This window comes from Hyperolius riggenbachi, chromosome 10 (assembly GCF_040937935.1).
Source record: "Hyperolius riggenbachi isolate aHypRig1 chromosome 10, aHypRig1.pri, whole genome shotgun sequence".
Taxonomy (NCBI): domain Eukaryota; kingdom Metazoa; phylum Chordata; class Amphibia; order Anura; family Hyperoliidae; genus Hyperolius; species Hyperolius riggenbachi.
Genome location: NC_090655.1, coordinates 63067425 through 63094439, shown reverse-complemented (window position 1 = coordinate 63094439; position 27015 = coordinate 63067425). Strand labels below are relative to the sequence as shown.

Below are 27015 nucleotides of genomic sequence, written 5' to 3'. Positions count from 1 at the left end.
CCGAGGGAGAAACAAAATCCGCCAAGGGACAAGGAAGAAGACACTGGGGAAGCTATCAGAGGTACGTGACAAGGGTTCAGCACGCCAATGGTGAGTATAAGACCCAGATGTATAGGTAGCCAGATGTGCAGCCACGTATAATTAGCCGGTTGTATAGCCAGATGTATAGGTAACCAGATGTGCAGCCAGGTATATATAGTGAGCCAGATGTGCAGCCAGGTATATAGTGAGCCAGATGTGCAGCCAGGTATATAGTGAGCCAGATGTGCAGCCAGGTATATAGTGAGCCAGATGTTTAGCCAGGTATATAGTGAGCCAGGTGTTTAGCCAGATTTATAGGTTGCCAGATGTCCCCCCCCCCCCCCATCCTAGCACGCTGTGGGTAGTGATCTGTGCTACCCACAGCGTGTAGAACAAGCATCCAGCCACCCTAGGGAATCCCTGGGCAGCCAGGGGGCAGAGAATGTGCAGGGGTTCCCCCTTGTATGCGGAGGCTATGTGGAGGGGGATCCCCCTCTGTGCGGGTGGGGGGATCCCTTTCAATGATGGCTATGTGGGCGGGGATCCCCCTCTGTGCGGGTGGGGGGATCCCCTTCAATGATGGCAATGTGGGCGGGGGATCCCCCTCTGTGCGGGTGGGGGGATCCCCCTTCAATGGTGGCTATTTGGGTGGCCTATCCCCCTCCTCCAAACCCCCTCCCTCTCGACCCCCCCCCGTCTCAGCCCGTTGAGTAAATGGATGTACTCACCCGAGGGCTTTCTCCAGCGACGGCTGCAGCGCCCTCCCTCCTCCATCTCCGAAGTCTCGTTTGCCGTACAGTTATATTACGAGACTTGGTGACGTCACCAAGTCTCGTAATGTAACTGTACGGCAAACGAGGGGGATCCGCCGCCCACATTGCCATCATTGAAGGGGATCCCCCCACCCGCACAGAGGGGGATCCCCGCCCACATAGCCATCATTGAAGGGGATCCCCCACCCGCACAGAGGGGGATCCCCCTCCACATAGCCTCCGCATACAAGGGGGAACCCCTGCACATTCTCTGCCCCGCTGGCTGCCCAGGGATTCCCTAGGGTGGCTGGATGCTTGTTCTACACGCTGTGGGTAGCACAGATCGCTACCCACAGCGTGCAGTCAGGCATCCAGCCATCCTGGGGAATCCCTCTGATGAGAAAAAAATGCAGCCGGCGGGGCAGAGAAACAGGAAATCTCCCTGTCGGCATGAACGAGCTCAGCTCGTCATTACCACTTTTTGCAAGTTTTAGCTGGACGAACTCAGCTCATCCATACCGCCAGGGAGGATAAAGCAAACAAGAGCCTTTCTTTAATTCCTCTTGAGTTGCAGGAATATGAGCATGGTAACAAAAAGCTGGCAACTCCGCTACATGCTGGGAGATGACTTTATTATCCCTTACTACTGGGTTTCTATCTTAAGGTGGCCACACACACACCCCATACAATTTTTTAAATATCTGTTCAATTGAAGAATTGCAATCAATTTTTCCGGCTAATTGTAACATTTCAAAAATATGTCCAATGTACCACCCACCTATGTTTAATTTTTCCCCAATTATGATAAAAAATGATTGGAAACTGAGAAAATTGCTAGGGTGTGTATATTAATAAATTGCAATCTACCACACACCATACAATCTTTAGAAAGATTGAAGAAAAATATCTGGCATTCCGGATCGATAAAAATTGAAGAAAACGGGAAATACGATCGGATTTTTTAGTCAAATGAAAAAAAAGCTTTCGATTTCCGATCTTTTTTATCGAATTGCCGTAAAATCGGATCATTTTATTGTATCGTGTGTGGCCACCTTTAGAATGCATCTTAGTTGACAACTTCCTGTAGAAATAACCATGTGGCCATGGCCATGGGAAAATGAAAGGAAGGCTCTTTAACTTAAATGGGAGAAGGGGTGACTCGACACCTTAAAAAGAAAGCACAGAGACGACGGGAGCCCAAATAGCGCAATATGCCACAACATGAGGCAAAGTACAGTAAAGAAATAAGGAACTCATAAAGGTAGGCTGCATGAGGGGCAAACAATTACTGCAGGTGGAGATGCAGAGAAACGTGGATGTGGTCGCTTTCTTGGGAACACCACAACTGGCACCAGATGTAGCAGAGCCACAGGACCAATAGCACCCCTCCAAAGCAGAGTGAAAAGCAGAAAAGGTGGTAAGAAATAAGTAAAATTAAGTTAAAAACATCTAAAATAACAAATATAAGAGGTGGCTTACATAAATAATGACCACTTCATATAGCAATGAAAATTATGCACTAGCAATGCGTTTCACCCGTCAAAGCCCACTTCCTGATGCCCATTGTAGTGCCACAGGAGTCTGTTAAGCCAAACAATGGAGTGTCTCTTATTGTGTTCGTTGTTCGGCTTATCCGATTTCTGTGGCACAATTGGGTTGAGAAGTGGGCTTAGACCCGCAAAATGCGTTGTCAGTTCATAATGCATTTTATTGCTATAATTTGAGTTAAGCCACCTTTTATTATGGTTGTTTTTACCTTTTATATACGTCTGGGAGCCTCTTACTCCCTGGAGTGTTTTGTCTTTAACTTTAAAAAACAAACAAACGGGAAAAAAAGCCCCACACTTTTAGCAATTATGAGGCTCCTTTAAAAACAGATGTCGATGTCATTCAGAATGATCATTACTTTATAAACACTGTGACTGTGGACTTCTACTGAAACAAATGTTTATTTAAAAGTAGTGCCTATTATAAAAAGGGCAATTACAACATAAAATAGTTATTCCAACACAATTGGCAGCATTTATCTGGAGAATTGAATATTCACTTTTTAAAAAAAAAAATATATATATGATTAGTACTACTGAGATCATTTTAAGCACAGTGTATGTGGTCTCTGTTGTCTCCTTAATCAATACAATAGGCACAATCTGTCAAAAAAACAACGTAATTAGGGATGGTGGAATATCTTATTAACATCAAGTCTCGTGTACAGAATCATGGATTGTGAAGCCATGCATAGCGAGGGTTTTACATTCATTTGGTTCACACTTCTGGAGAAAGCTTAACAGCTGATCAATAGCAAGAGGCAGCAGTGTCGGTCATCAATTGATAATTCCTGATCAGTATTATGATTGGGACACTGATTACTTTTTACAACAGGTCTATATCAAACAGTAAATAGATATTCATCAGTCTTCGTGTGTGTGTGTGTGTGTGTGTGTGTGTGTGTGTGTGTGTGTGTGTGTGTGTGTGTGTGTGTGTGTGTGTGTGTGTGTGTGTGTGTGTGTGTGTGTGTGTGTGTGTGTGTGTGTGTGTGTGTGTGTGTGTGTGTGTTAATTGCTCCACCCATAGTGTGAGTGTGTGTGTATACATATATATGGGTGTGTGCATTATACATGTGTGTGTGTGTGTGTGTGTGTGTGTGTGTGTGTAGGTGTGTGTGTTTGTAGGTGTGTAGGGTGTACCCCATGTTTGCTTCTTACTTTGTACAGCGCCACAGAATATGTTGGCGCTTTATAAATGAGTTAAAGAAAAAAAAATTATATAAATATATATTTATTATATGTATCTGGCTACAGATTCTTTGTCAGGGGTGATTTATAGATCTCAATGAAATAGTGTGGAAAGCAAACAATGGGTGCAGCAAATATTTCAAAAGAAGTAGGGACAAAAATAAAAATAGGGGTTTGGGGGAAAGTAACATGTCTCGCCACTAATGTTTAAATTCAGCAAATTCTTCAACAAAACCAGAATGGATAAAATCAAGTTCTGATCAGTATATGGATCTTTAGAGCGAGAAAGAAAAAGTAAGCAGGAATTGTGAATGGGGGCCAGGCACAACTCACCTCTTCTCGTAATTTTATCAACTGCAACGTGAATGCACAAAGAGATAAAAAAAGGAAAAAGAAGCAAGAAAGAAAGAAACAGAGAGAGAGAGAGAGAAAGAGAAAGAGAAAGAGAGAGAGCGAGAGAGAGAGAGAGAGAAAGAGAGAGAGAGAGAGAGAGAGAGAGAGAGAGAGAGAGAGATCAGCTGTGTGACAGGATGCAGAATTAACATTGACAATTTATCTGTTTACATGTTTAGCATTTAAAAATCACAGACAAACACATTAAAAGGAGCTAAACATAGACTACACGCCGGGTGTTATTTTATGCTTTTTTTTGAGCGACTAAAGATCAGTTTCTCACACTGTCACATTAAACAGAAAGAATGGTTTGGGATTCTCTTTTAAAACCACATCTAAGACCTGATCATCAAGAAGAGGGGAATGGCTCGGTGGAAGTGTGTGTTCGAGAGAAAAGAGAGGTTTTAGCCTGTGTGTTCTTCACGACGTAGACTTCCACCAAGTCACCCTGCCTCATCGGGAAGAAAATTACCACCTGTCAAGAGGGAAACTCAAACATTCCGGAGCAGGAGGCTACAGAATGAAGAGCCTCGACGCATCGGGAACAAAACCACCTTTTGATCAAATTAAAAATAAAGATGAACCTTCAGCAGCAATGGAAATGAATTCTGAAACTGGCACGTGCTAGCTATTGATTTTTTTTATTAGCTGTGTAGCTCCAGTTCCAGAAATTAGATGGTGAAGCATTTATTATAGCCAAGCTGTACATTTGGTAGCCAATTATTACATAACATTGTAATAAGTAGCCTGAAAATGTTTTGCAGACTTCTCATTTGCAATATCTTCTGTTAAGGAAGTATAACTTTCATAGCTGAGGAGAGAAGCGGATAGAGGAATCCCTCTTTTGCTCTCATTTCTTGGCTTACCATGAGCCGAGATATAAGCCAGAGCTAGATGTTCTTCCTCTTAAAATATTACCAATGGAGTCCAATGACCTTCCAAAGAAGCCAAAAAATGAGACAGGGACACCAGGAGCCCGATGGTGTATTATGTTGAAGGTATGAGACACTCAACAATGGCAAGTGCAGAATACTCACAAACCCTGTGAGGAAAGCCTGTCCTCACTTGGATTCTTTGGTCTTCAACAATGTGAGGGTTCCAAAGACCCAACAGACACAGCCAGCACCCCATGTATCTTACTCTGATGTTCCCTGGTACACCAAAACTGGAGTAGAGCAACAACCCAAAAGTTTAGGAGAAGCATTTGAGGACACTCACAATCAGTGGACTTTTAAAAATGTTCCTCAATGTGCTTGAGATTCACTCAATCTAAGACAACAACTAAAACAACTTGTGGTTTGGGATCCAACAGGATTAGTTTTAACAACGTTACAAGAATACTATTTGTATTGGGAAAAAATTCTAGAAGTCAGGCTGCAATTTACAGTAATCATATCCGTTAAAAGCTGGATCCGAGTGGAGTTCTAAGTATGTGCAAAAATGTTTTATTGCTCTTTGCTTCATGGTATATGCCTGCAGAGACAAAAGCACCTTAAAATACTCCCAATACTTTCACCTGTGTGAATGTCAGCTACAACTTTAAAGCATATCTAAAATCCAAGTTTAGACCTTTAAATAATGTGACCCCCTAAACAAGGGTGAGCACGCCCGAGTTTGCTGCTGAAAAAAGACAAAACAAATAAAATGTATCTTGCGCTTTTCTGCTGGTGGACTCAAAGCGCTGCAGCCACTAGGGCGCGCTCAGTAGGAAGTGGCAGTGTTAGGGAGCCTAGCCCAAGTACTCCTTGCTAAATAGGTACTGGCTTAGTGAACAAGAAGAGCTGAGATACAGATCTCCTGTATCAGTGACAGAGCCCTTAACCAGTACACTATCAGGCCACTGGATAGCCCAAAAAATGTAGTAAAACCTCGAAAACATCTATGCACCTTGATAATTCTCTTGGTGTAATAGAAGTTATTAGAAGATATAGAAGATAATTAGGTGTAATAAAAGTTACACAGCTACACTGAACAATTATCGATCTGATCACATGATCCCAGTTCCACTGCTCTTCATTCAGATGATGCTATATTAAAGGAAGCGCTATGTTTGCAGCTAATAGGCAGGCCCAGCAACTGCTTCAGTCTGGGAATGGGGCAGGGTTTCAGCTACTGTACTCTGCCAATCACATGACTTGTCTGTGGGTTGAGTTGCTGAACTGTGGAACTGCTCTACAGATACTCAGCTCCCATAATACTTTGTAATGGTGTGAAGACAAAGATTTATCTGTCAGCAAAGCATGCTAACTGATAACCTATCATAGCTGTTAAGGTGCCCACTAAAAATCCAGTTTTACAAAACGATCACCCTTCTGATCCCATAATTACAATGGGAATTTATTGATTGGGCCCATAAATGGAATAAAAACGTATAACCAATCAGATTATTTCAGATAGTCAATACCAAATATTTACTGCCCAGTAGAACACATTTCTCTATTTTTGTTCATCCTAAACACTGACATGGAAATAGCCTGTGAGGACTGGAGTTGGGTAGCCCTGGTCTTGACAATCCAGGTAAGGTAGCCAAGCTAAACAACTAGAAATTATGTGTCAAGGTTACCCAGAAGCCTTTGCTAGTAAGCTTTGGCACAATACAGGCTATGATACATGGCCTACTCAGTTAAAGTCAGGAATGCATTGTGGAAGAAACTGCCACCACTACAATCTCATTTTTAACCACTTTACCCCCGCCCGTACGGATTTCTCCGTCCCTTTTTCCATCCTTTAACCCCCAGGGACGGAGAAATCCGTACTTTGCACACTCCCGCCGCTGCCCGCGCTCCCGCTCGTAAACACGCCGCCCGCCGCTAGTAAACACGCCGCCGCCCGCTCGCTCAGAGATCAACGAACGGGAAAATCCATTCCCGTTCGTTGATCTAAGCCCCGCAATGATCCGCTGCCGCTCAGCTGAGCAGCGCGATCATTGTGAGCAATAACAAACTCCCAGCCTCTTTCTACTTCCTGCAAGCGTCCGGAAGGACGCTTGCAGGTCGCATGAAACAAAAAGTTACTGTTGCCATCTTGTGGCCAAATAGTAAAACTACACCCTAAGCATTTTTTAGACACAAAGAAACTAGTTTTACACAAAAAAATTAACTCCTTACCTCCCACATTCCCCAATTTTTTTATTTTTTTTTGTAATTAAAAAAAAATAAAAAATTTACAATTTAAAAAAAATACATAAATAGTTACCTTAGGGACTGAACTTTTTAAATATTTATGTCAAGAGGGTATAACACTGTTACTTTATAAACTATGGGCTTGTAATTAGGGATGGACGCAAAACTGAAAAAAATGCACCTTTATTTCCAATTAAAATATTGGCGGCAAACATTGTGATAGGGACATAATTTAAACGGTTTTATAACCGGGATAAATAGGCATATACATTTAATGGGTTTTAATTACAGTAGCATGCATTATTTAAAAACTATAAAGGCCGAAAACTGAAAAATAATACATTTTTTCCCACATTTTCTCCTATTTTCCCATTAAAACACATTTAGAATAAAATTATTCTTGGCATAATGTCCCACCTAAAGAAAGCCTAATTGGTGGCGAAAAAAACAAGATATAGTTCATTTCATTGCGATAAGTAATGATAAAATTATAGACGAATGAATGGAAGGAGCGCTGAAAGGTGAAAATTGCTCTGGTGGTCAGGGGGTAAAACCCCTCAGTTGGGAAGTGGTTAAAGTCTGAAAATCATATATCATTAGTCTGACATAAAATGGCTGACTTGTACAGGGTGGGCCATTTATATGAATACAACTTAATAAAATGTGAATGGTTGGTAATATTAACTTCCTGTTTGTAGCACATTAGTATATGTGAAGGGGGAAACTTTTCAAGATGGGTGGTGACCATGGCGGCCATTTTGAAGTCGGCCATTTTTAATCCAACTTTTGTTTGTTCAATAGGAAAAGGGTCATGTGACACATCAAACTTACTGGGAATTTCACAAGAAAAACAATGGTATATTTGAATATGTATATTTCTCCTAAAGCGGTTTTTAGATGGTGTTATGCTGCCGAATCTCTGGCTGCCTGTTGGAATAAGGACTCCTGTATGAGGAATCAACTTACCATTGCTTTGATAGAGTAAGGACCTGTTCACACCAAATGGGGTGCAGAGCAGTGCTCTGCCTTTGCTCACTGCTGTCTGGGCTCCTCAATCATTATAGCGATGCCATTCAAACCACTCCAGTGGCAAATGTGGTGGCATGTTAAAAATCCACTCAGGCACATTTTTGGTTGATCCAATTCACTTGTTCCTGAATGGGGTTAAACTGGCCATTCTCTGTCACAGGTGGCAGCAGAGCAGAGCTGTGTGCACCATCTGGCATGGCTACCAGAGTGAATGGATCCATAGTGTGCACAGGTTACACAATAAGAATAATTCTCTAACAATAGAGAACACTGGAGAACACAGGTGATACACTACCTGCCTGGGATTTTTATGTTCTCCTTATATTTGTAGTTCAAGTGTACCTGAGATGGAAAAAAAAAAAAAAGATATATATCTGGGGCTCCCTCCAGATTGATCGCTCCCTCGTCGTCCTTTTCCACCCCCTGATCATCCTCAATTTGGCCTCAAAAGTCTTTCAGTCTGGGCCAGTCGACGCAAGTGCAGTCTGGCCGCTGGGAGTATTCTGCCTCTGCACAGAAGTACTCCACAGGCACAGTATGCTCCTGGCGATGGGGCGAAGACCGCAGGACTTTCAGGGCCAAAGAGCGGATGATCCATGGGCGGAGGAGGACGGCGAGGGAGCGATCAGCCTGGAAGGGGCTGAAGGAAGCCTAAGGTATGTATAATTTTTTTGTTAAGTCTCCCATGTCTCAGGTTTTCTTTCAGTTTCCTCCCACATCCCTAAAACCCACATATAGGTTTATTGGCCTTAAAGAGACATTGAAGCGAGAATAAATCCCGCTTCTTGTCTCATGGTCAGCAGGGGCATGTGTGCCCCTGCTAAAACGCCGCTATCCCGCGGCTAAACGAGGGTCCCTGACCCCCCAACCCCCCCCCCCCCCCTGCAAAATCAACGACCAACTTGGTCGTAGATTTTGCTGCTGTTGAGGCAGGGCTAACGGCTGCAGCCCTGCCTCTCATCGCCGTCTATCAGCGGCGCATCGCCGCCTCTCCCCCGCCCCTCTCAGCGAAGGAAGACAGAGGGGCGGGGGAGAGGCGGAGATGCACGCTGACAGACGCGCAAGAGGCAGGGCTGCGGCGGTTAGCCCTGCCTCAATCCGGAAGAGGTAATGCGCTGTTCGGAGGGGATTTCGGGGGGGTAAGGGACCCCCGTTTAGCCGCGGGATAGCGGCGTTTTAGCAGGGGCACACATGCCCCTGCTGACTATGAGGTCTGAAGCGAGATTTATTCTCGCTTCAGACTCTCTTTAAAGGGCAACTGAAGAGAGAGATATGTGGAGGCTGCCATATTTATTTACTTTTAAGCAACACCAGTTGGCTGGCTATCCTTCTTATCCTCTGCCTCTAATACTTTAAGCAGCAGACCCTGAACAAGCATGCAGCAAATCTGGTGTTTCTGACATTATTGTCAGATCTAACAAGATTAGCTGCATGCTTGTTTCTGGTGCAATTCAAAAACTATTGTAGCCAAATAGCTCAGCAGGACAGTCGGGCAACTGGTATTGTTTAAAAGGAGATACATATGGCAGCCACCATATCACTCTCACTTCAGTTCCCCTTTAAAGGGAACCTAAACTGAGAAGGATATGGATTTTTCCTTTTAAACAAATACCAGTAGCCCGACTCTCCTGCTGATCCTGTGTCTCTAATACTTTTAGCCACAGCCCCTCAAGAGGCATGCAGATCAGGTGCTCTGACTGAAGTCAAACTGGATTGGCTGCATGCTTGTTTCAGGTGTGTGATTCAGCCACTGCTGCAGCCAAAGAGATCAGCAGGATTGCCAAGCAACTGGTATTGTTTAAAAGGAAACTTCCATATCCCTCTCAGTTTAGATTCCATTGAAGTCTACAATAGGAACACAAAGGAATAATGGAGTATGGCAGGGATTATTTATGAGCTCCTTTGAGTTAGTGACATGTCTATATAAACCAATTAAAAGTACTGAGTAAGATGTCAACATTCTATAAAAAAATAATTCTTGTTTTTCAGAAAGGTTTTTGCTATGTGTGTATACATGGATAGGGAAGAGCGATCTTAATTTCATAAGTCAAAATGTCTCTCCTTGTATGGGGCCTGGGCCGCGGCACAGACGCTTAACTTGTCTATATCGCTGCGCTGAGCGCTGCTCTCCATCCTGGCAACTTCTGGCAGTGGAAGTGTCAGGAGGATTTAGAGAGGGGATATGGGTAAGTAAGCCACCTGTGCCACAGGCTGGGCGTCTGTCCACACGGGGACAGTTACAAGTCTTGCAAAACTAATCTTGTTCATTGCTATCTACAGAACTACATTATTCATCATGTATTCAGCAGTCCTGTAGCCATATCTAGGGGTAAAGTGAAACATTTGCAACTAATACTTTTTGAAAAATGCATTCAGGTTCACTGGATCACTTAGGCGGTGTTAGGTGGTTTCCACCCTTAGCAAGCCTTCTCCATAGTCTTTAATTACCTACTAAAGCCATAAAACTACTACAGCTGACAGTTCAAACCACTTCTTGTAGCTCATCAAATTTTAGAGAAATGAGTAAACAATATGCTGCAGCATGGGGATTGTTGTAAATGGATAGCCCAGTGGCTAATGGGAGACTGTCAAACGATGAAATAGCACATGATAAGGGGCTCACAAGTATGACTGGAAACCGTGTGAAGCCAAAAGCCCAACTAAGGGCTCCTTCCCACAAGGAAACACAATCGGGCTGCAATCGTGTTTCTTTCCAATTTCAATCACTGCGATTCCGCTGCAATCTGTCGGGTGTATGGCACCATTGTGGTGCATTTGGCACTTTTGCCAAAACAAGTGGGATATTACCAAATCGTGGGGAAAATCGCATTGAGGTGAGATTGATTTACTATTTTCCTGCGCTCCTTAAAAAATTATTGGAGCTCAATCGCACACAAAACGGGCAAGACGATGATTGAACTCAGGAAAAAATTGTGCTGCAAACAGATTACACTAATCGAAACAGTCGCCGCAGTTTCCATTCGTTTTATTTTTGGACCAATTGTTTTGCAATCCCCTTGCGATTGAGAATGGATGGCAAAACACTGTTGTTGGAAAAGGGCCCATAAAGACTGGTGACATTTGTACCTTTGCACAGTGCTGCCAGGTGGTCATGCCATCAAAACTCCATTTTACCAAATTGCAGAAGAAATCTCTGAGCTCAGCAAAATTGGTAGCGATACTTACTCAGTTGCTCTTCTTATAAATACATTTAAAGAAAAAAAAAAAAGCCCCCGCTGTGCTTAACCACAGTCAGTAGTAACAAGATTGAGGCCTGCATTAAGCAAATTATTGCCACTCTGCTGCACTGTAAAGAGAGTTTAGGTCAGGGATTCCGGACTTCATAGTTGGTGTGTTAGAGATGTAGTGAAACAAAGCTGCACCCCTCGCAATGAATGATGGGAGTGAGAAAATCTTTCCTTTAGCTTAGAGTATCAATGCTAGACAATGCCAACCTCATAATATACATTTTGGAGACAATGGGAAAATGTTTTGTTACATTTTTATCTTAAGACATTAATGGACACCTATTGAATATGGACATACAACATACAATTATACTTGCTTCTTTTGAAAAACTAAATTTTGCTCTATGATAAAAATAATAATTTAAATATTCACTTACATTCTAAGTTGCTTAGCTGTAATAAGTCATTAAATAATTGTCCAGTAACAAACTAAGAATATGAAATAAAAGATGCAACGTTATTAAAAAATAAAAGAAAATGATTAAAAAAAACCCTCTTTACTATAAAAATGTTGCAATCAATTTGTTGAACTGAGTACATATAAAACAAATGTCACTAATATTTGTATTATTATTATTTTTTTTAAATGAGCAAACTTGAAAAACCTTCAGATTTTTTGTCTTCCAAAATCAACTGTTCTAACTGCAGAGAGACAAACTGAAGAGCTAAAAAGATGTTGACAATAGCCAGACATATGAATTTGACCAGTGTTTTCAAATAAGGGTTTGAAAAGGAATGTACTATTAGGTGATGGGATTCACTACTAGTCATTAAATTCTATTGGAAGTCATAATTGATAGAATGTTCTCATCAAATTTAAAATAAAATAGAAAGTAATGTGCAGAAAACCTTTACAGTAAAAAAAAACAAAAAAAACAGTAAACTGCATTGTTCAATTAAAATTATATTAAAAAATATAGGAATTGTGTTCCATTATAGTGTCTAACAACAGGATCTGGACAGCTCCACATTAAGCAAATACATTTCCAGTAATCTCCTCCACAAAAGAAATATTGAAGAAAATGCATTTTCCAATAACAGCCGAGCAGGCTATAATGATAAAGAATATACCTCTTCCTGATGTTTTTGCAATATTCTTTTCATTATTTAATTGGAGAATTTGCAGTCTTCATTTTGCAACAGGGATTACTTGAAAAGAGGTATTCTGCCACATTCAATGATCTTAACAATCCACACATTTTTTTCCAACCCCAACTCAAAAAAAAGAATCTTTATCTTATTTGTGCTGGATGGCTGAATTTAAGCTGTTTTTGTTCGATTTGTCACCAAGCTAAGTAGCAGAATCTGCCACCCTTTATCATTTTAATCAGAGATGTTTCAATAAAATTAACGAAAAGGAACAAAAATACAGAATTAAGAACAATATTTACATTGGGCGATGCAAGCACGTAAAGGTCGACGTTGACATCTCATTCAAATTTTCACTTAGGAAACTATTTATTGCAGCACATTGACTGTCTTTTTTTGGAAATTCATAAACAAACGATGGTGATGTCTATTTTCTGCCTTAAAAAATAGCAACAAAAGGTTTTCTTCTTTCATTGTCAAATTTCAAGCAAGGGGCAATCTGTTTCTTTGTAGACTTGGGGAGAAAGAAGAAACAAATCTGGTTTATGCTGGTTTGAACCAGTAGAATCTCTTGTGGTTAAGCCGTCTGCTGTGACTAAAATCAAAACACGCCGCGGCGTGTGCACTGGGGTTGGAGGCGCATCCACGTGACTCCCCAAACCACCGAAATACATATAGGAAAAAAAAAAAGATAATGTGACGGCCATTCCTGCCTGCATGCTGATAACGAATAAATGCTGAACTCTATTAAACGCCCCTTCCCTATTATCGCGGGTCGAACAGACAATTTCTGAACTTATGATGGTTGTCTATTTACTTCTCTATAAACCCTCGCCGAGCGTAGAAGAGATTTAAGCTTGCTAATGATCTGCTCTGCCGGGGCTATATGAGATGATACGGGCCTTCGTCAGATCTCGGTGAATTAAATTGACCAACTTCACCCCCCAGCTCTGTAGCTGAAGACTTGTGTACTTTGTGCTCAGCGAGCCAAATCTCACACCAAAAGAACTGAGCGGGCAAAAAATTAAGTATCTTCCGCTTGGCCAATGTTTCCTGCTCACAACCTTTATTTTCCTAAATATTTCCTATTGCGAAGCCACTTAAACTAAGTAAATGAGAATAGCTTTCCTAAAATAGAGTTTTGTTTAGGTGGGCTCCCAAGACTTAAAAAAAAAAGAGAAACGAGCACACAAGTTGAACACAAGACATCTTTAGTTAAACAGAGATCAGTAGATTTACATCTGAATGGCTTGGTTACTTCTTATACTACATACAACCTTTGTAAACTATGATGATGATGATAGCACCAATACAAAGAATAATAAATGCATTTGAATGTTACATTGCACCATCTACAGCAACTGTGGTAGTGGTAACATATATAATAACAGTAATTATAATAAATAATACAAACAAATCTTAATATGGGTGTAAATAGTTGCCATGAACCCGGTCTACGTGTGCATAACTAGATATTGATATACCTGTAGGGAGATATAAATATTGTATAATATAGTTTGGCCAAACTTTACATTATAAATATTGTAGGCATAAATGCTTTATATTCTATACTGACCATTACAAGAAAAGCTTTAGTACAAATTAGTTGTTTTATTAAAGAATGAATGGGACTTATTTACAAAAACCATGAGTTAAATCTTCATAGCTGTAAGTGAAAGTACCACTATGCTATTGTTTGTTTCAAAGTATATTTTAAAAAATGTTTTTGCTTTATGAGGATATACACTGAAATATAGTGTATACATAGATAAAAATGATACATGGGGAAAATAAGGGGATCTTAGCAGATCAGCAACAAAAATAGTGACCCTTAGGTTAAGAAGAAAAATAAAAAAAATATTCAAAACTATTTGAAGTACAATGATATTAAAATAAACTATGTTTATACAACAAGACAATGAGAGGACACACACACACACACACACACACACACACACACACACACACACACACACACACACACACACATATTTGGAAATTCATAATAATGGGCTTAAAATATGCATACTTATAATAGATGTCATTTTGTTTCCTGCCACATATATGTTTGTATTATAGTGCACAACATTTTTGCAAGGAGTTAAGAGAAAAATAAAAAGACATTTTCATAAATATGGCAGGATATTAGAAATCAAAATATTTCAAGTGAGTATTTTTCTTTTTAAGGTGAAATTACACTTTAAAATATTTTCTTTTAAACTACATATACAGTAACAGAAATCTTTTTACTATGGACCTAACTTGCCAAGCCATATTCAGAGATTTCCAAGCATAACTAGCAGGTATATCATAAGAGACCGGATAAACCATTACTAGATAACGTAACACTTGCTGCTGACCGGGGTTAAAAGAAACCTAAATGGATTATCACGTGGTTACAAAATTAAACATTTTATAATTGTAGTCCCATGCATGTGACCATCAGCAGGAACATTTTATGTTGCTGTATATACTGAATGCAACCACAAACAAAGCAAAAATAAAATCACTTAAAGGACCTCTGTCGCAAAAATCATAAAATGTAAAATAATTGTATACACATAAAAATAAGATGTCCATTTCTTCCTGAGTAAAATGAGCCATAAATGATTTTCCTTCTATGATGCTGTCACTTACAGTAAGTGGTAGAAATCTGACATAACTGACAGATTTTGGACTAGCCCATCTCCTCATGAGGGGGGGGGGGGCTGGCCATCATCTTTACATGGCAGTTCAACTGTCAAAAAAGTGTGCTGCGAGCAGGTAGGCTGGCCAGCATCTTTATATAAATCTGTTTCAGGGAGTGTCTTTATAAAGAATAAAGGCAATGCTGAGAATCCTCCATGAAGAGATGGACTAACCCAAAACTTGTTTGTAATATCAGATTTCTACTACCTACTGTAAGTGACAGCAACATAGGAGAAAAGTAATTTATGGCTCATTTTACTCTGGGAGAAATGTACTTCTTATTTGTATGCATTTTAAATTTTAAGATTTTTGTGACAGTACCTCTTTAACAACTTTCAGTATTATTTGATATTACCCAGGGAAATGTGGCGTATTTTAATCACTCAATAGCAAGCAACAATTAAATAATCAAATCCAGGTTTGGATTATTATACGCCCTCTAGAGATGCTTAAAAAAAAACTTCAGAAATAACTTATTTCAGGGCCCAAATGTCTAAAGTATTACCCTCTACTTCTTCCAGATGTACATAGGAATGGTGGGTGCAAGTGGGTATGTAACTCCCTAAAGTTGGGTCAGTGTAAGATAGGTGTTAAAGAAATCATAGCATTGGGCATTCACATACAGAAACACTCATCTCATGAGCAATGTATACAGGGCATTAAGGTTGTAGTGGACCTTATAGGCTAGTGTACATGGACCGTTGAGTTAAATTCAGCTTCAGTTTCACTCAAAATTGATGGCAGTTCCATTACAAGTGAAGTGTATTTAAATATCAGTTGATCAGTTTGAGTACATGTACCTTTGTTTTGAGCTGGAGCTCAAAGTGAACTCAGTGTTACCCTGCTGGGACAAAAATTCATCTATTCTAGTGAAAATGAACGCGCACTGAACTAAAAGGTCTATGCGCACAATGTTGTGTGCGCTAGTTAAAGGTCTGTCTGCTAGTTTATGATGCCTAAAAAAGAAAAAAAAATAATCCATGTATATCAAGATCCCACCTTTGTGTGCTACTTTCATAAAGTAAAGCAACCTTTTTACAACAAACATTTTTGACCAGGAGCATAAGAACGTAAAATTCTCTAAAAGAAAATAAAAAGCACAGAAAAAGGAATGACAGTAACTAAGCATGGAATAAATGTATTGTATACAATATTATTACCGTATATTATTATTATTATTATTATTATTATGACAAAGGTTGTTTGCTAAGAACGTATTAAACTTGCCATTAACCTTCCTGGCGGTAAGCCCGAGCTGAGCTCGGGCTATGCCGCCGGAAGGCACCGCTCAGGCCCCGCTGGGCCGATTTGCATAATTTTTTTTTTTGCTGCACGCAGCTAGCACTTTGCTAGCTGCGTGCAGTGCCCGATCGCCGCCGCTACCCGCCGATCCGCCGCTATCCGTCGCGCCGCAGCCCCCCCCCAGACCCCGTGCGCTGCCTGGCCAATCAGTGCCAGTGCCGGAGGCGATCGGAGGGGCTGGGGGGATGCCGCTGAGCAGCGGCTATCATGTAGCGAGACTTTGTCTCGCTACATGAAAAAACAAAAAAAAAAAATTTTAAAAAAAGATTTGCTGCCCCCTGGCGAATTTTTAGCAAACCGCCAGGAGGGTTAAATCAAACAGGACACACACGCGTCCCATTACGTTTGCTATCCCAAAGCTTGCACTTCATTTTGTTCTATAATACTTTCTATCTGCACTTTATAAGCATTGTCTTTTTGTCCACCAAGAAAGGCTATAATGTCCTGGATGAGACATAGCATGTGCCTTTTATTTCAATAGAATTCTAGAAAGAAAAAGTAGCCCAAAAGAAATAAAAGAAATAAAAGTACATTAAAGTTTTGGTAGCCAAAACAATAATTCCATTGTCTCCTGTGACCTTCAAGACAAAGCAAAAAGCCAGTGGTCATGGTGGAATTTTATTGCCTATTGCTTTGCTCACAGGCGCTTCGAGAAGCCTCCTATTTACACCGCTTTCCTTCACTTTACACCTCTCTGTATAGGCCAAGCACAGGGTGCATTATAGCGGACCCAAACCAAACATTTTTTTAATTCAAAATATTTAGTTGCACTACTCTGGCACATACAAAGATAAATAAACATTCCTTCAAGCCTATGAGCATTTCAGTGCATGCTTTTCACCCTTCTCTTTTCATAACTAGGGTTATACAGGTTGCAGCCATTAGAAATTCCTCCTTTACTGGACACCATCTACTCCACCAGTTTGCCGGATTCTGTCCCGGCAATATAAATAGGAAGGGAGGGGTTTCTCCAATAAATGTAAAATATTTTATATGTGTCATCATGCAGCTGAAAAAAATGCTGCTATTATTATAATTTAGAAAATAGATTTTATTTCTGAAATCTTGTATTTTTTAATTTGGGTCCACTTTAAATGCCATGAGGCTCCTGGCCAAACTGATCAGAATGACCAGTGTTTTTTGTTAGCTATATAGTACTACAACTCTATGGCCCTTATTCAATTCTTGTTTTCTCCTAAGTTTACTTCTGGAACGTTATTTTCCATCTTCTCTTTAAAGGACCACTATTGTAAAAAATGGTAAAATTTAAAAAATACACGTGAACACATTCAAATAAGAACTATGTTTTTTCCAAAGCAAAATGAGCCATAAATTACATTTCTCCTGGGTTACTGTCACGTACAGTAGGTAGTAGAAATAGGACAGAACTGACAGGTTTTGGACTAGTGCATCTCTTCATGGGTGATTCTCAGCATGGCTTTTATTTCTTATAAAGACACCCCTTGAAAGGGATTTATGTAAAGATGCTGGCCAGCCTCCCTGCTTGCTGCACACTTTTTTGCCAGTTGCAAAGAGCAACTGCCATTCACTAAGTGCTTTTAATAATAAAGAAAACCCTGAGGAACCTCCCCCCCCCCCCCCCCCCATGAGAGGATGGGCTAGTCCAAAACCTGTCGGTAATGTCAGATTTCTACTACTTACTGTAAGTGACAGCAACATAGAACAAAAGTAATGTATGGCTCATTTTACTCTGGAAGAGACGTACTTCTTATTTGTATGTGTTTACATGTGTTTTACATTTTTCGATTTTACTAGGTCCTTTAAAATTACTTTTCAGCATTCTGCAATTAAAAAGTATCACAAAAGTACAGGAAGATGTACTCTCAAAATTACTTTTAAGTATCATCTTGTTTCCTGCTGGCTTAGAAGGCATTCTATTGTTAAAGTGGGAAAATACCACCTAGGAGAAACTTTAGGAGAAAAAGTGAATTGAATAAGGGACTATATATGGGATGTAAGCTGTATCTCTAGACAATAAAGGCAATTTTACGTGGACACAGAAATAGGTGTGCACAGAGAAAGAAATCTAACAAGGCCCAAAAGGAAGAAGAGTTTAGAAAAGCTGTCAGAAGGGCATTGACAAATTAGATAAAATAATAAAGGTAGGGAAAACTCATTAGGGCTCATAAGCAATTCACCTTTTCTCATAAGGTTTCTCCTAGGTGTTGTTTTCACACCTCATTAATAAAATGCCTCTTAAAGGATACCCGAAGTGACATGTGACATGATGAGATAGACATGGGTATGTACAGTGCCAAGCACACAAATAACTATGCTGTGTTCCTTTTTTCTCACTGCCTGAAAGAGTTAAATATCAGGTATGTAAGTGGATGACTCAGTCCTGATTCAGACAGGAAGTGACTACAGTGTGACACTCACTGATAAGAAATTCCCCTTTTTATCTCTTTCCTGCGCTCAGAAGCCATTTTCTGCTAGTCAAGTGTTATATATTTGGAATTTCTCATCATTGAGGGTCACACTGTGGTCACTTCCTGTCTGAGTGAGGACTGAGTCAGCCACTTACATACCTGATATTTAACTCTTTCAGGCAGAGAAAGAAAAAAAGGAACCCAGCATAGTTATTTGTGTGCTAGGCACTGTACATACACTTCTATCTCATCATGTCACATATAACTTTGGGTATCCTTTAAGCCACCAGCAAGCAAGACAATGCTCAGAATAATTTTGACAGCACTTCTTTGCCACCTTGTTGGCACTTTTTCAATTGCAGAGTGCTGCAAAGTTATTTTAAACAGAAGATGAAAATTATCTCTAAGGGTCCTATTGGTCCTATTCCACTAGCAATCGCAAAATAAAATCACAAGCGCAAGTGATTCTGATTCTTCATAAATTTTGTTATGCAATTGAGATTTTGGATTTAACATTGAAGCACACTCGCAGGTAAAAATAACTTCAAAAAGCGATTGTGCTTTAGAAAAAATCGTGATAGTGGAAAATAAGTTTTGCGATTCCTATGTTAAAGTAGCAACCCGATTTAAAAATCGTTCGAGTTTTGTGATTTTCAGCAAATCGCTCTCAGCGGAAAAGGGCCCTAAGAAAGAAAAACTTAGAAGAAAAGGGCATTGGATAAGGGCCTAAGAATGAATAAGACAAAAAGCTGGATTTTGGAAAATTATGTTTTATTTGCAAAATATGTAGAAAAGGATTCAACAAGATGCCTATTGACCATGGATGATAGTTTTTTCATTGCTTATATCATTGTAAACTATGTGAACATTTGTGGTCTGAGAGGAAGCAGTTTACTGCTAATGATACTGTGACCCTATCACTTCTCTGAAAATAATACAGGCTGCTGACATCTATATTCTGTAAGCATAAGCTAAAGAAATCTGCTTCCATTTAGCAAAGATGTAGTGGGTTCTTGATATGTTATGACATGTATGTATTTACTCGCATGTGTGAGATCATAGAATACTCAACAAATGTGAGGGGTACGCTACGGGGATAATAGAAATACTATAGGTCCACATTAATATGATTTTTTGCAATTTGTACAGGCTTACATTTTAAATAACTTTACTTTGATGGAAAATTTGGACAAAAACATAATTTTGTCCATATGCACAAATACTCTAGGTAATATTGCAAAAAAAAAAACAACTGCAATAAAGATTTCAAGATCCTTATACAACAGTCATGTCATGCTATGAATAATTTAAAAAAATTGTTAAATCTAAGGATTTAAAAAACCTGAAATCAAAAATACATCATAGTATTAATTCTACTGGTTGAGTCTGAGATTTTAAGATGCACTGATACACTGATAATAACCAGTGAGGTATTTCTATTTGATTAGGAGAAATGGGGGGGGGGGGGGGGGGCAATGCTTGATGAAGACAACAAAAATGTAAAAATATTTGTGACATGATTTTAAAAACTTTGTAGATTTCAAAATTAAATAAGGTAAATGCAAACTCCGATTTAACAAAACTAAAATATGTATATGTATATGTATGTATATATATATATATATATATATATATATATATATATATATATATATATATATATATATATATATATATACATATATACATACACACACACACACATACACACACACATTATTATATTTATATTTATACATGCACACATATACAGTGTGTGGAAATACACACACAATATATATATATATATATATATATATATATATATATATATATATATATATATATATATATATATATATATATATATATATATATATATACACACATATACAGTGTGTGTGGATATATATATATATATATATATATATATATATATATATATATATATATATATATATATATATATATATATACACACACACACACATACATACATACACATATACATATATACACACACAAACAAACAGGCAATCTATTGTTTTATCTCAGGCTTAGGAAGTCTGATTTAATCTTTTATTTAAATTGTGAACGGTCTTAAATAAGCTTCTGACAGAATAGAAAGTAATTTCGTGAGGGTGGTCAACAATTCATTTCAATAAACAAAATACATTCTCTGCAATAATAATAATCCAAGATCATTGTTTATGTGCTTGTAAATTAGCAGGTTAAATTATAATTGCTACTTTATACATATTTATATAAGAAAGGAAAATAAAATATATATAAAAAATAATGGGAGATTAAACTGCAAGAAGTGCTAACAAAATTAATCAAAATACACCTTGAAAAACCAGACAGAAATACACTTTAATTTTTAATGCTTTTTAAAAGTGTATGCTACTTAAGGGTATTTATGAGGAAGAAAAAAAATGTTAAAAAACAAAAAAAACCTCAGATCTGGAAATCAATACTTAATAGAGATAAACAAGGACTGCAGGTCTATATGCTTCCTTTTTGAAGTTCAAACAAAACTGTTCCTGTTAGAAGGTAAAGGGTTAAACACCTTGATGATGGAGAGAGGGGAGGCAGTGAAAACTAGCGCTACATCAGGGTATCACTATAGACAGAGCAGGCACATGTACATGTAAACATTTCAGACTTTGATTAATGCCAGAATCGAGTTCATGTCGAGAATTGTGTTAAGAGAAAGAAAAAAAAAAAACAGCTCAAAATAGTTCTTTTCAATGGAGAGCTATATCCCTGTGCTTTTAAAATATCTATTAGTTGGTGGCATCTGTCTGTGTTGATTTAATTATTATATCAAAGGCTATGTGATTTTTTTTCTTTTTTTAATAAAATATATACGTGTGAGAAGCTCAGGGAGACAGATGGGGACATCCCTGTTCTTTCGACTCAAGAGTTAATGGTAAGATGTTCACATAAGGGTTTTGAAGTTGATTAAAATCCAGGCTTTGCATTAAACAACATCACTTCCACATGAGTTGCTGTTAATGCTGTTAGGGAAGCAGCATGGGCAGCCCAGTGTGCGAGACCCTCCTGTACCCCTCTCGCCACCCACTAGAGTTGCATGATTAGCATCCTACCTGGCTCTCCGAGGAATTCCCATCATCCCCCAGTAGCTCATTCCGCACTTCGTCACTGTAGGCGATTCGTGACCTTTTCTGCAAAACAGAAAAAAAAAACAGGGGGGAGGGGGGGGAGAGAGAAAAGTAAGTGTAAGAAAAATAAAACCTTTAGAATTTAAATCTGAAGATGCAACCAACCCTAGAGAGCCTTCTAATGGATGTCAATCTGACACAATCTGCTAGGAAAGGTTTGATTCATTTGTGTCCAAAAGCAGCAGGGTGATGTGGTCCTAGTGTAGGCCAGCCGATTCAAAAAGGTATGCCTGCTAGCAATGCAACTGTTGTTGGCAAGAGTGTTCAAAGTGAAAAACACTTGCTTAACAGCCTCCCTAGAAAATTAACCTTGCGAAACACAAAAGAAAACTTGGCTGCCCAACTGGACATGCACTGTGTTCCACTACAGCCAAACGGCCTTGCCCTCAATTGAAAATATGATTTAATTTTAAGTATACGCTCTGCATGCAGACAACTAAGCATTTAGGAAAACTTAAAGAAAGAAAAGCATACCCTGGCCAATGCACCCAAGTGTCTATTTATATAAAAGCAATCTCTAGAATAATAGATATAATAATGACAGGAACCTAAGTAGTTTTTTTTGGCAAACAAGTGTTTTTCTTGATTCAAAAAGTCTTTTGCCAAGGGCTCTTTCACACTAGAGGCTGCGGTAGAAAAGGCTAAAACGCTGCCTTTTGCGGTCAGCGTTTTGGTGCTTTTTGAAGGCGTTTTTATGCTTTTCGATGCCTGTACATAGCTTTTCCAAAGCATTTTCAAAGCGTTTTACAGCTCTGAAAACTTTTTTTTTTTTATTGAATTCTGGGGATTTTTTTCAGCAGTAAAACGTTTTAAAAAAGCTGTAGTTTGCATTTTCCATTGACTATCATTGAAAAGCGAAACGCCATGGTCGGCCCTGAAAAAGCGCCTGCGAGCTTCAAAACACAATGCTCAAAAACGCGGCGTTAAGTGTGAAAGGTAAAATGAAAGTCTACGGACTTTAATTTTACCATGGAAAACACAAACTATGGCCGTGGCGGTAATACGCCAAAAAAGGCCTCTAGTGTGAAAGAGCCCTGATTGAAAAGCCCTATTCCATAATTTGTTTACTTTAGGATGCTGTGGAAAGGGAAAATATTTACAGTAGGCAGTAAAAATCTGACAGATTTTGATTAGTACATCTCCTTATGGGCAATCGATTCCCAGTATTTTATTTATTCTTTACAAAAGTTCTGCCTGGAAAGAATCTATACAAAGATGCTAGCTGGCATCCGTATTCATTTACATACTGTTTTGGCAGTTGGGCCGAGCAACTGATTTTCAGTAAGTGCTTTCGAAAATAATGAATACCTTGAGAATCTCCCATCAGAAGATGGGCTAGTCCAAAGCCTGACAGATCAGTTAGATTTTTACTACTTACTATAAGTGACAGCATACACATGAATCTTAAGTTATACTATTTTTCAGGATAGTGGTCCTTTAACACTGCTGAAAACAGTTGTACTAAAATATTTAATAAAAACACGCGCACGCACGCACGCACGCACGCACGCACGCACGCACGCACGCACGCACGCACACACACACACACACACACACACACACACACACACACACACACACACACACACACTTCTCAAAAAATTTGCATATTGTGATAAAGTTCATTATTTTCTGTAATGTACTGATAAACATTAGACTTTCATATATTTTAGATTCAAATACACACAACTGAAGTAGTTCAAGCCTTTTATTGTTTTAATATTGATGATTTTGGCATACAGCTCATGAAAACCCAAATTTCCTATCTCAAAAAATTAGCATATTTCATCCGATCCGTGGCATGGAGGCAATAAGCCTGTGGCACTGCTCAGGTGGTATGGAGGCCCAGGATGCTTCGATAGCGGCCTTAACCTATTTTGGTTCCTGGACGTAGTTTCTACGTCCAGGAACCATGCGTGCTACCGCGCGCCCCCGCGGCCGATCGTGCGCGTGCACGCACACTCCCGGCCGCGGATTCGGTAGCCAAGGAATCAATGTATCGGGCTACGGAGCCCGATCATTGATTCCTCTCCCCCGCTGAAAAAGCGACAGCTTCTCTCGGAAGCTGAGCTTTTTCTGGCCGTCTTCTTCCTGATGCGTCACTCTAAGCGCGTGCTACGCTTAGAGTGACGTCATGTAAACAAACTCATGGCCACCATCTTGTGGCCAAAAAGTAATACTACACCTGAAAAAAAAAAAAAACAGAATTAACACACATTTACATTATAAATCTATTGTTTACCTCCCACCCTCCCAAAAGTACCCAAATAAAATGGTTTAGTATAAAAAAAAAAAACATTACAATAAAAAAAAAAAAAACATGTAAATATTTACCTAAGGGTCTAAACTTTTTAAATATCAATGTAAAGATGAAATATTTCTATATTTTTTTATTTTAAACTTGTAAATAGTGATAGATGCAAAATGGAAAAAATGCACCTTTATTTCCAAATAAAATATTGTCGCCATACATTGTGATAGGGACATAATTTTAACGGTGTAATAACCGGGACATATGGACAAATACAATACGCGAGTTTTAATTATGGAGGCATGTATTATTTTAAAACTATAATGGCTGAAAACTGAGAAATAATGAATTTTTCAATTTTTTTCTTATTCTTCCTGTTAAAATACATTTACAGTAAAGTGGCTCTTAGCAAAATGTACCCCCCAAAGAAAGCCTAATTGGTGGCGGAAAAAACAAGATATAGATCAGTACATTGTGATAAGTAGTGATAAAGTTATAGGCTAATGAATGGGAGGTGAACATTTCTCACGTGAAAACGACGGAACCTGAATGGGTTAAAGGGGAATTTCAGCCTAAACATACTGTCATTAAGTTACATTAGTTATGTTAATTAGAATAGATAGGTAATATAATCTCTTACCCACCCTGTTTTAAAAGAACAGGCAAATGTTTGTGATTCATGGGGGCTGCCATCTTTGTCATGGGGGCAGCCATCTTTTTGGTTGAAAGGAGGTGATGGAGCAGGAGACACAGCTCCAACTGTCCTGTGTCCTGATTACCCCTCCCAGCTGCACACCCTAGGCTTCAAATGTCAAATTCAAAATGTAAGAAAAAAGAATTTGCACCAAAACAGCAGAACGAGAGCAACAACATCAGAAATCCCGTCATGCTTTGCACAGCATTGGGGGGAAAAAGCCCGGGCAGTTTTCTTCTGTGCAGCTAAAAATGAGGCTTGCATAAGAGAAACAAAGTTCTGATGCTGTGAAACTGTTAAAGAAACACAAAGCCTTTTCAGTGCTGCTGAGTCGATTTTTAGTCCGGAGGTTCACTTTAAGCTCATCCAGAGTGTTGGGTCTTGCGTCTCTCAACTTTCTCTTCACAGTATCCCACAGATTCTCTATGGGGTTCAGGTCACTAGAGTTGGCAGGCCAATTGAGAACAGTAATACCATGGTCAGTAAACCATTTACCAGTGGTTTTGGCACTGTGAGCAGGTGCCAGGTCGTGCTGAAAAATGAAATCTTCATCTCCATAAAGCTTTTCAGCAGATGGAAGCATGAAGTGCTCCAAAATCTCCTGATAGCTAGCTGCATTGACCCTGCCCTTGACCCAGCCTAAACATACTGTCATTAAGTTACATTAGTTATGTTAATTAGAATAGATAGGTAATATAATCTCTTACCCACCCTGTTTTAAAAGAACAGGCAAATGTTTGTGATTCATGGGGGCTGCCATCTTTGTCATGGGGGCAGCCATCTTTTTGGTTGAAAGGAGGTGATGGAGCAGGAGACACAGCTCCAACTGTCCTGTGTCCTGATTACCCCTCCCAGCTGCACACCCTAGGCTTCAAATGTCAAATTCAAAATGTAAGAAAAAAGAATTTGCACCAAAACAGCAGAACGAGAGCAACAACATCAGAAATCCCGTCATGCTTTGCACAGCATTGGGGGGAAAAAGCCCGGGCAGTTTTCTTCTGTGCAGCTAAAAATGAGGCTTGCATAAGAGAAACAAAGTTCTGATGCTGTGAAACTGTTAAAGAAACACAAAGCCTTTTCAGTGCTGCTGAGTCGATTTTTAGTCCGGAGGTTCACTTTAAGCTCATCCAGAGTGTTGGGTCTTGCGTCTCTCAACTTTCTCTTCACAGTATCCCACAGATTCTCTATGGGGTTCAGGTCACTAGAGTTGGCAGGCCAATTGAGAACAGTAATACCATGGTCAGTAAACCATTTACCAGTGGTTTTGGCACTGTGAGCAGGTGCCAGGTCGTGCTGAAAAATGAAATCTTCATCTCCATAAAGCTTTTCAGCAGATGGAAGCATGAAGTGCTCCAAAATCTCCTGATAGCTAGCTGCATTGACCCTGCCCTTGATAAAACACAAGTTATCAACAAAGACAATGTTCTCACATGGGCACCAACTGGTGTTAAACTGCCACATTTAATAGCAAGGTTTGCAATTCAAAAGACATGATGGTACAGTTGAATGTATCCAATCGCAATACATCACCATTCCATTCCGGTAAAACCACCAACAGAGACCTGTCCGGTCGACAATTGTTTCGCAAAAGTAGCTTCCTCTTGGACCGCTGCTCTCCGCGGCAGGAATAAGGCTCAAACGCCGCGGGCTGTGTGGGCGCCATAAATACGTCATCCTATGCACACCCACTATGTCCTCCCAAGCCAGTGCCGAGCCCCTGTCCTCCAGTGTAGGCGCGCGTCATCTCTGAGCGCAGCCTCACGCTGATGGCAAACCTGGTCACATCACCACACTCCGCGGCTCTCGTTCGAGCGTCGCAGCCGTGGCAACCAACTAGTGTCCTAGTTACGCTGCATCCACCCGAGAGTAAGTCAAAGACCGCCCCCCTCGGAAGCAGCAGTGTGTACCATGCAAGGAGCTCAACACGGGAAAGGGAGGACAGAATCCAGTCCGCACAGAGCACGCTGGCCAGGGGGAACCTTGAATATAAGGACACACTTACATCAATTAAAGGGAAAAATCCTATAGATCAGGAAAAAGAGATACTCGCATATATTAGAATTAGTTAAACTATAAAGGACTAGAGAGTAATACACCAGAAAGTGACAACTCAAAACCAGGTAAGTAAGGTAAGTAC

At 39.6% G+C, this 27015-nt stretch overlaps 1 protein-coding gene across 5 annotated transcripts in view; it reads right to left on the bottom strand.

Annotated features, from left to right (window-relative positions):
• The window catches only part of VTI1A (vesicle transport through interaction with t-SNAREs 1A), a 565329-nt gene that overhangs the window by 402894 nt on the left and 135420 nt on the right, over window positions 1–27015 (bottom strand). For 3 of the 5 annotated variants that reach the window (XM_068256574.1, XM_068256575.1, XM_068256572.1), the window contains exons 4-5: window positions 21859–21936; window positions 3842–3862 (exon numbers count right to left, since the gene is read on the bottom strand). In XM_068256574.1, coding sequence (XP_068112675.1) covers window positions 3842–3862; window positions 21859–21936 — 99 coding nt within the window. The remainder of the gene's footprint in view (window positions 1–3841; window positions 3863–21858; window positions 21937–27015) is intronic. The other 2 variants (XM_068256576.1, XM_068256573.1) reach the window with 1 other exon arrangement.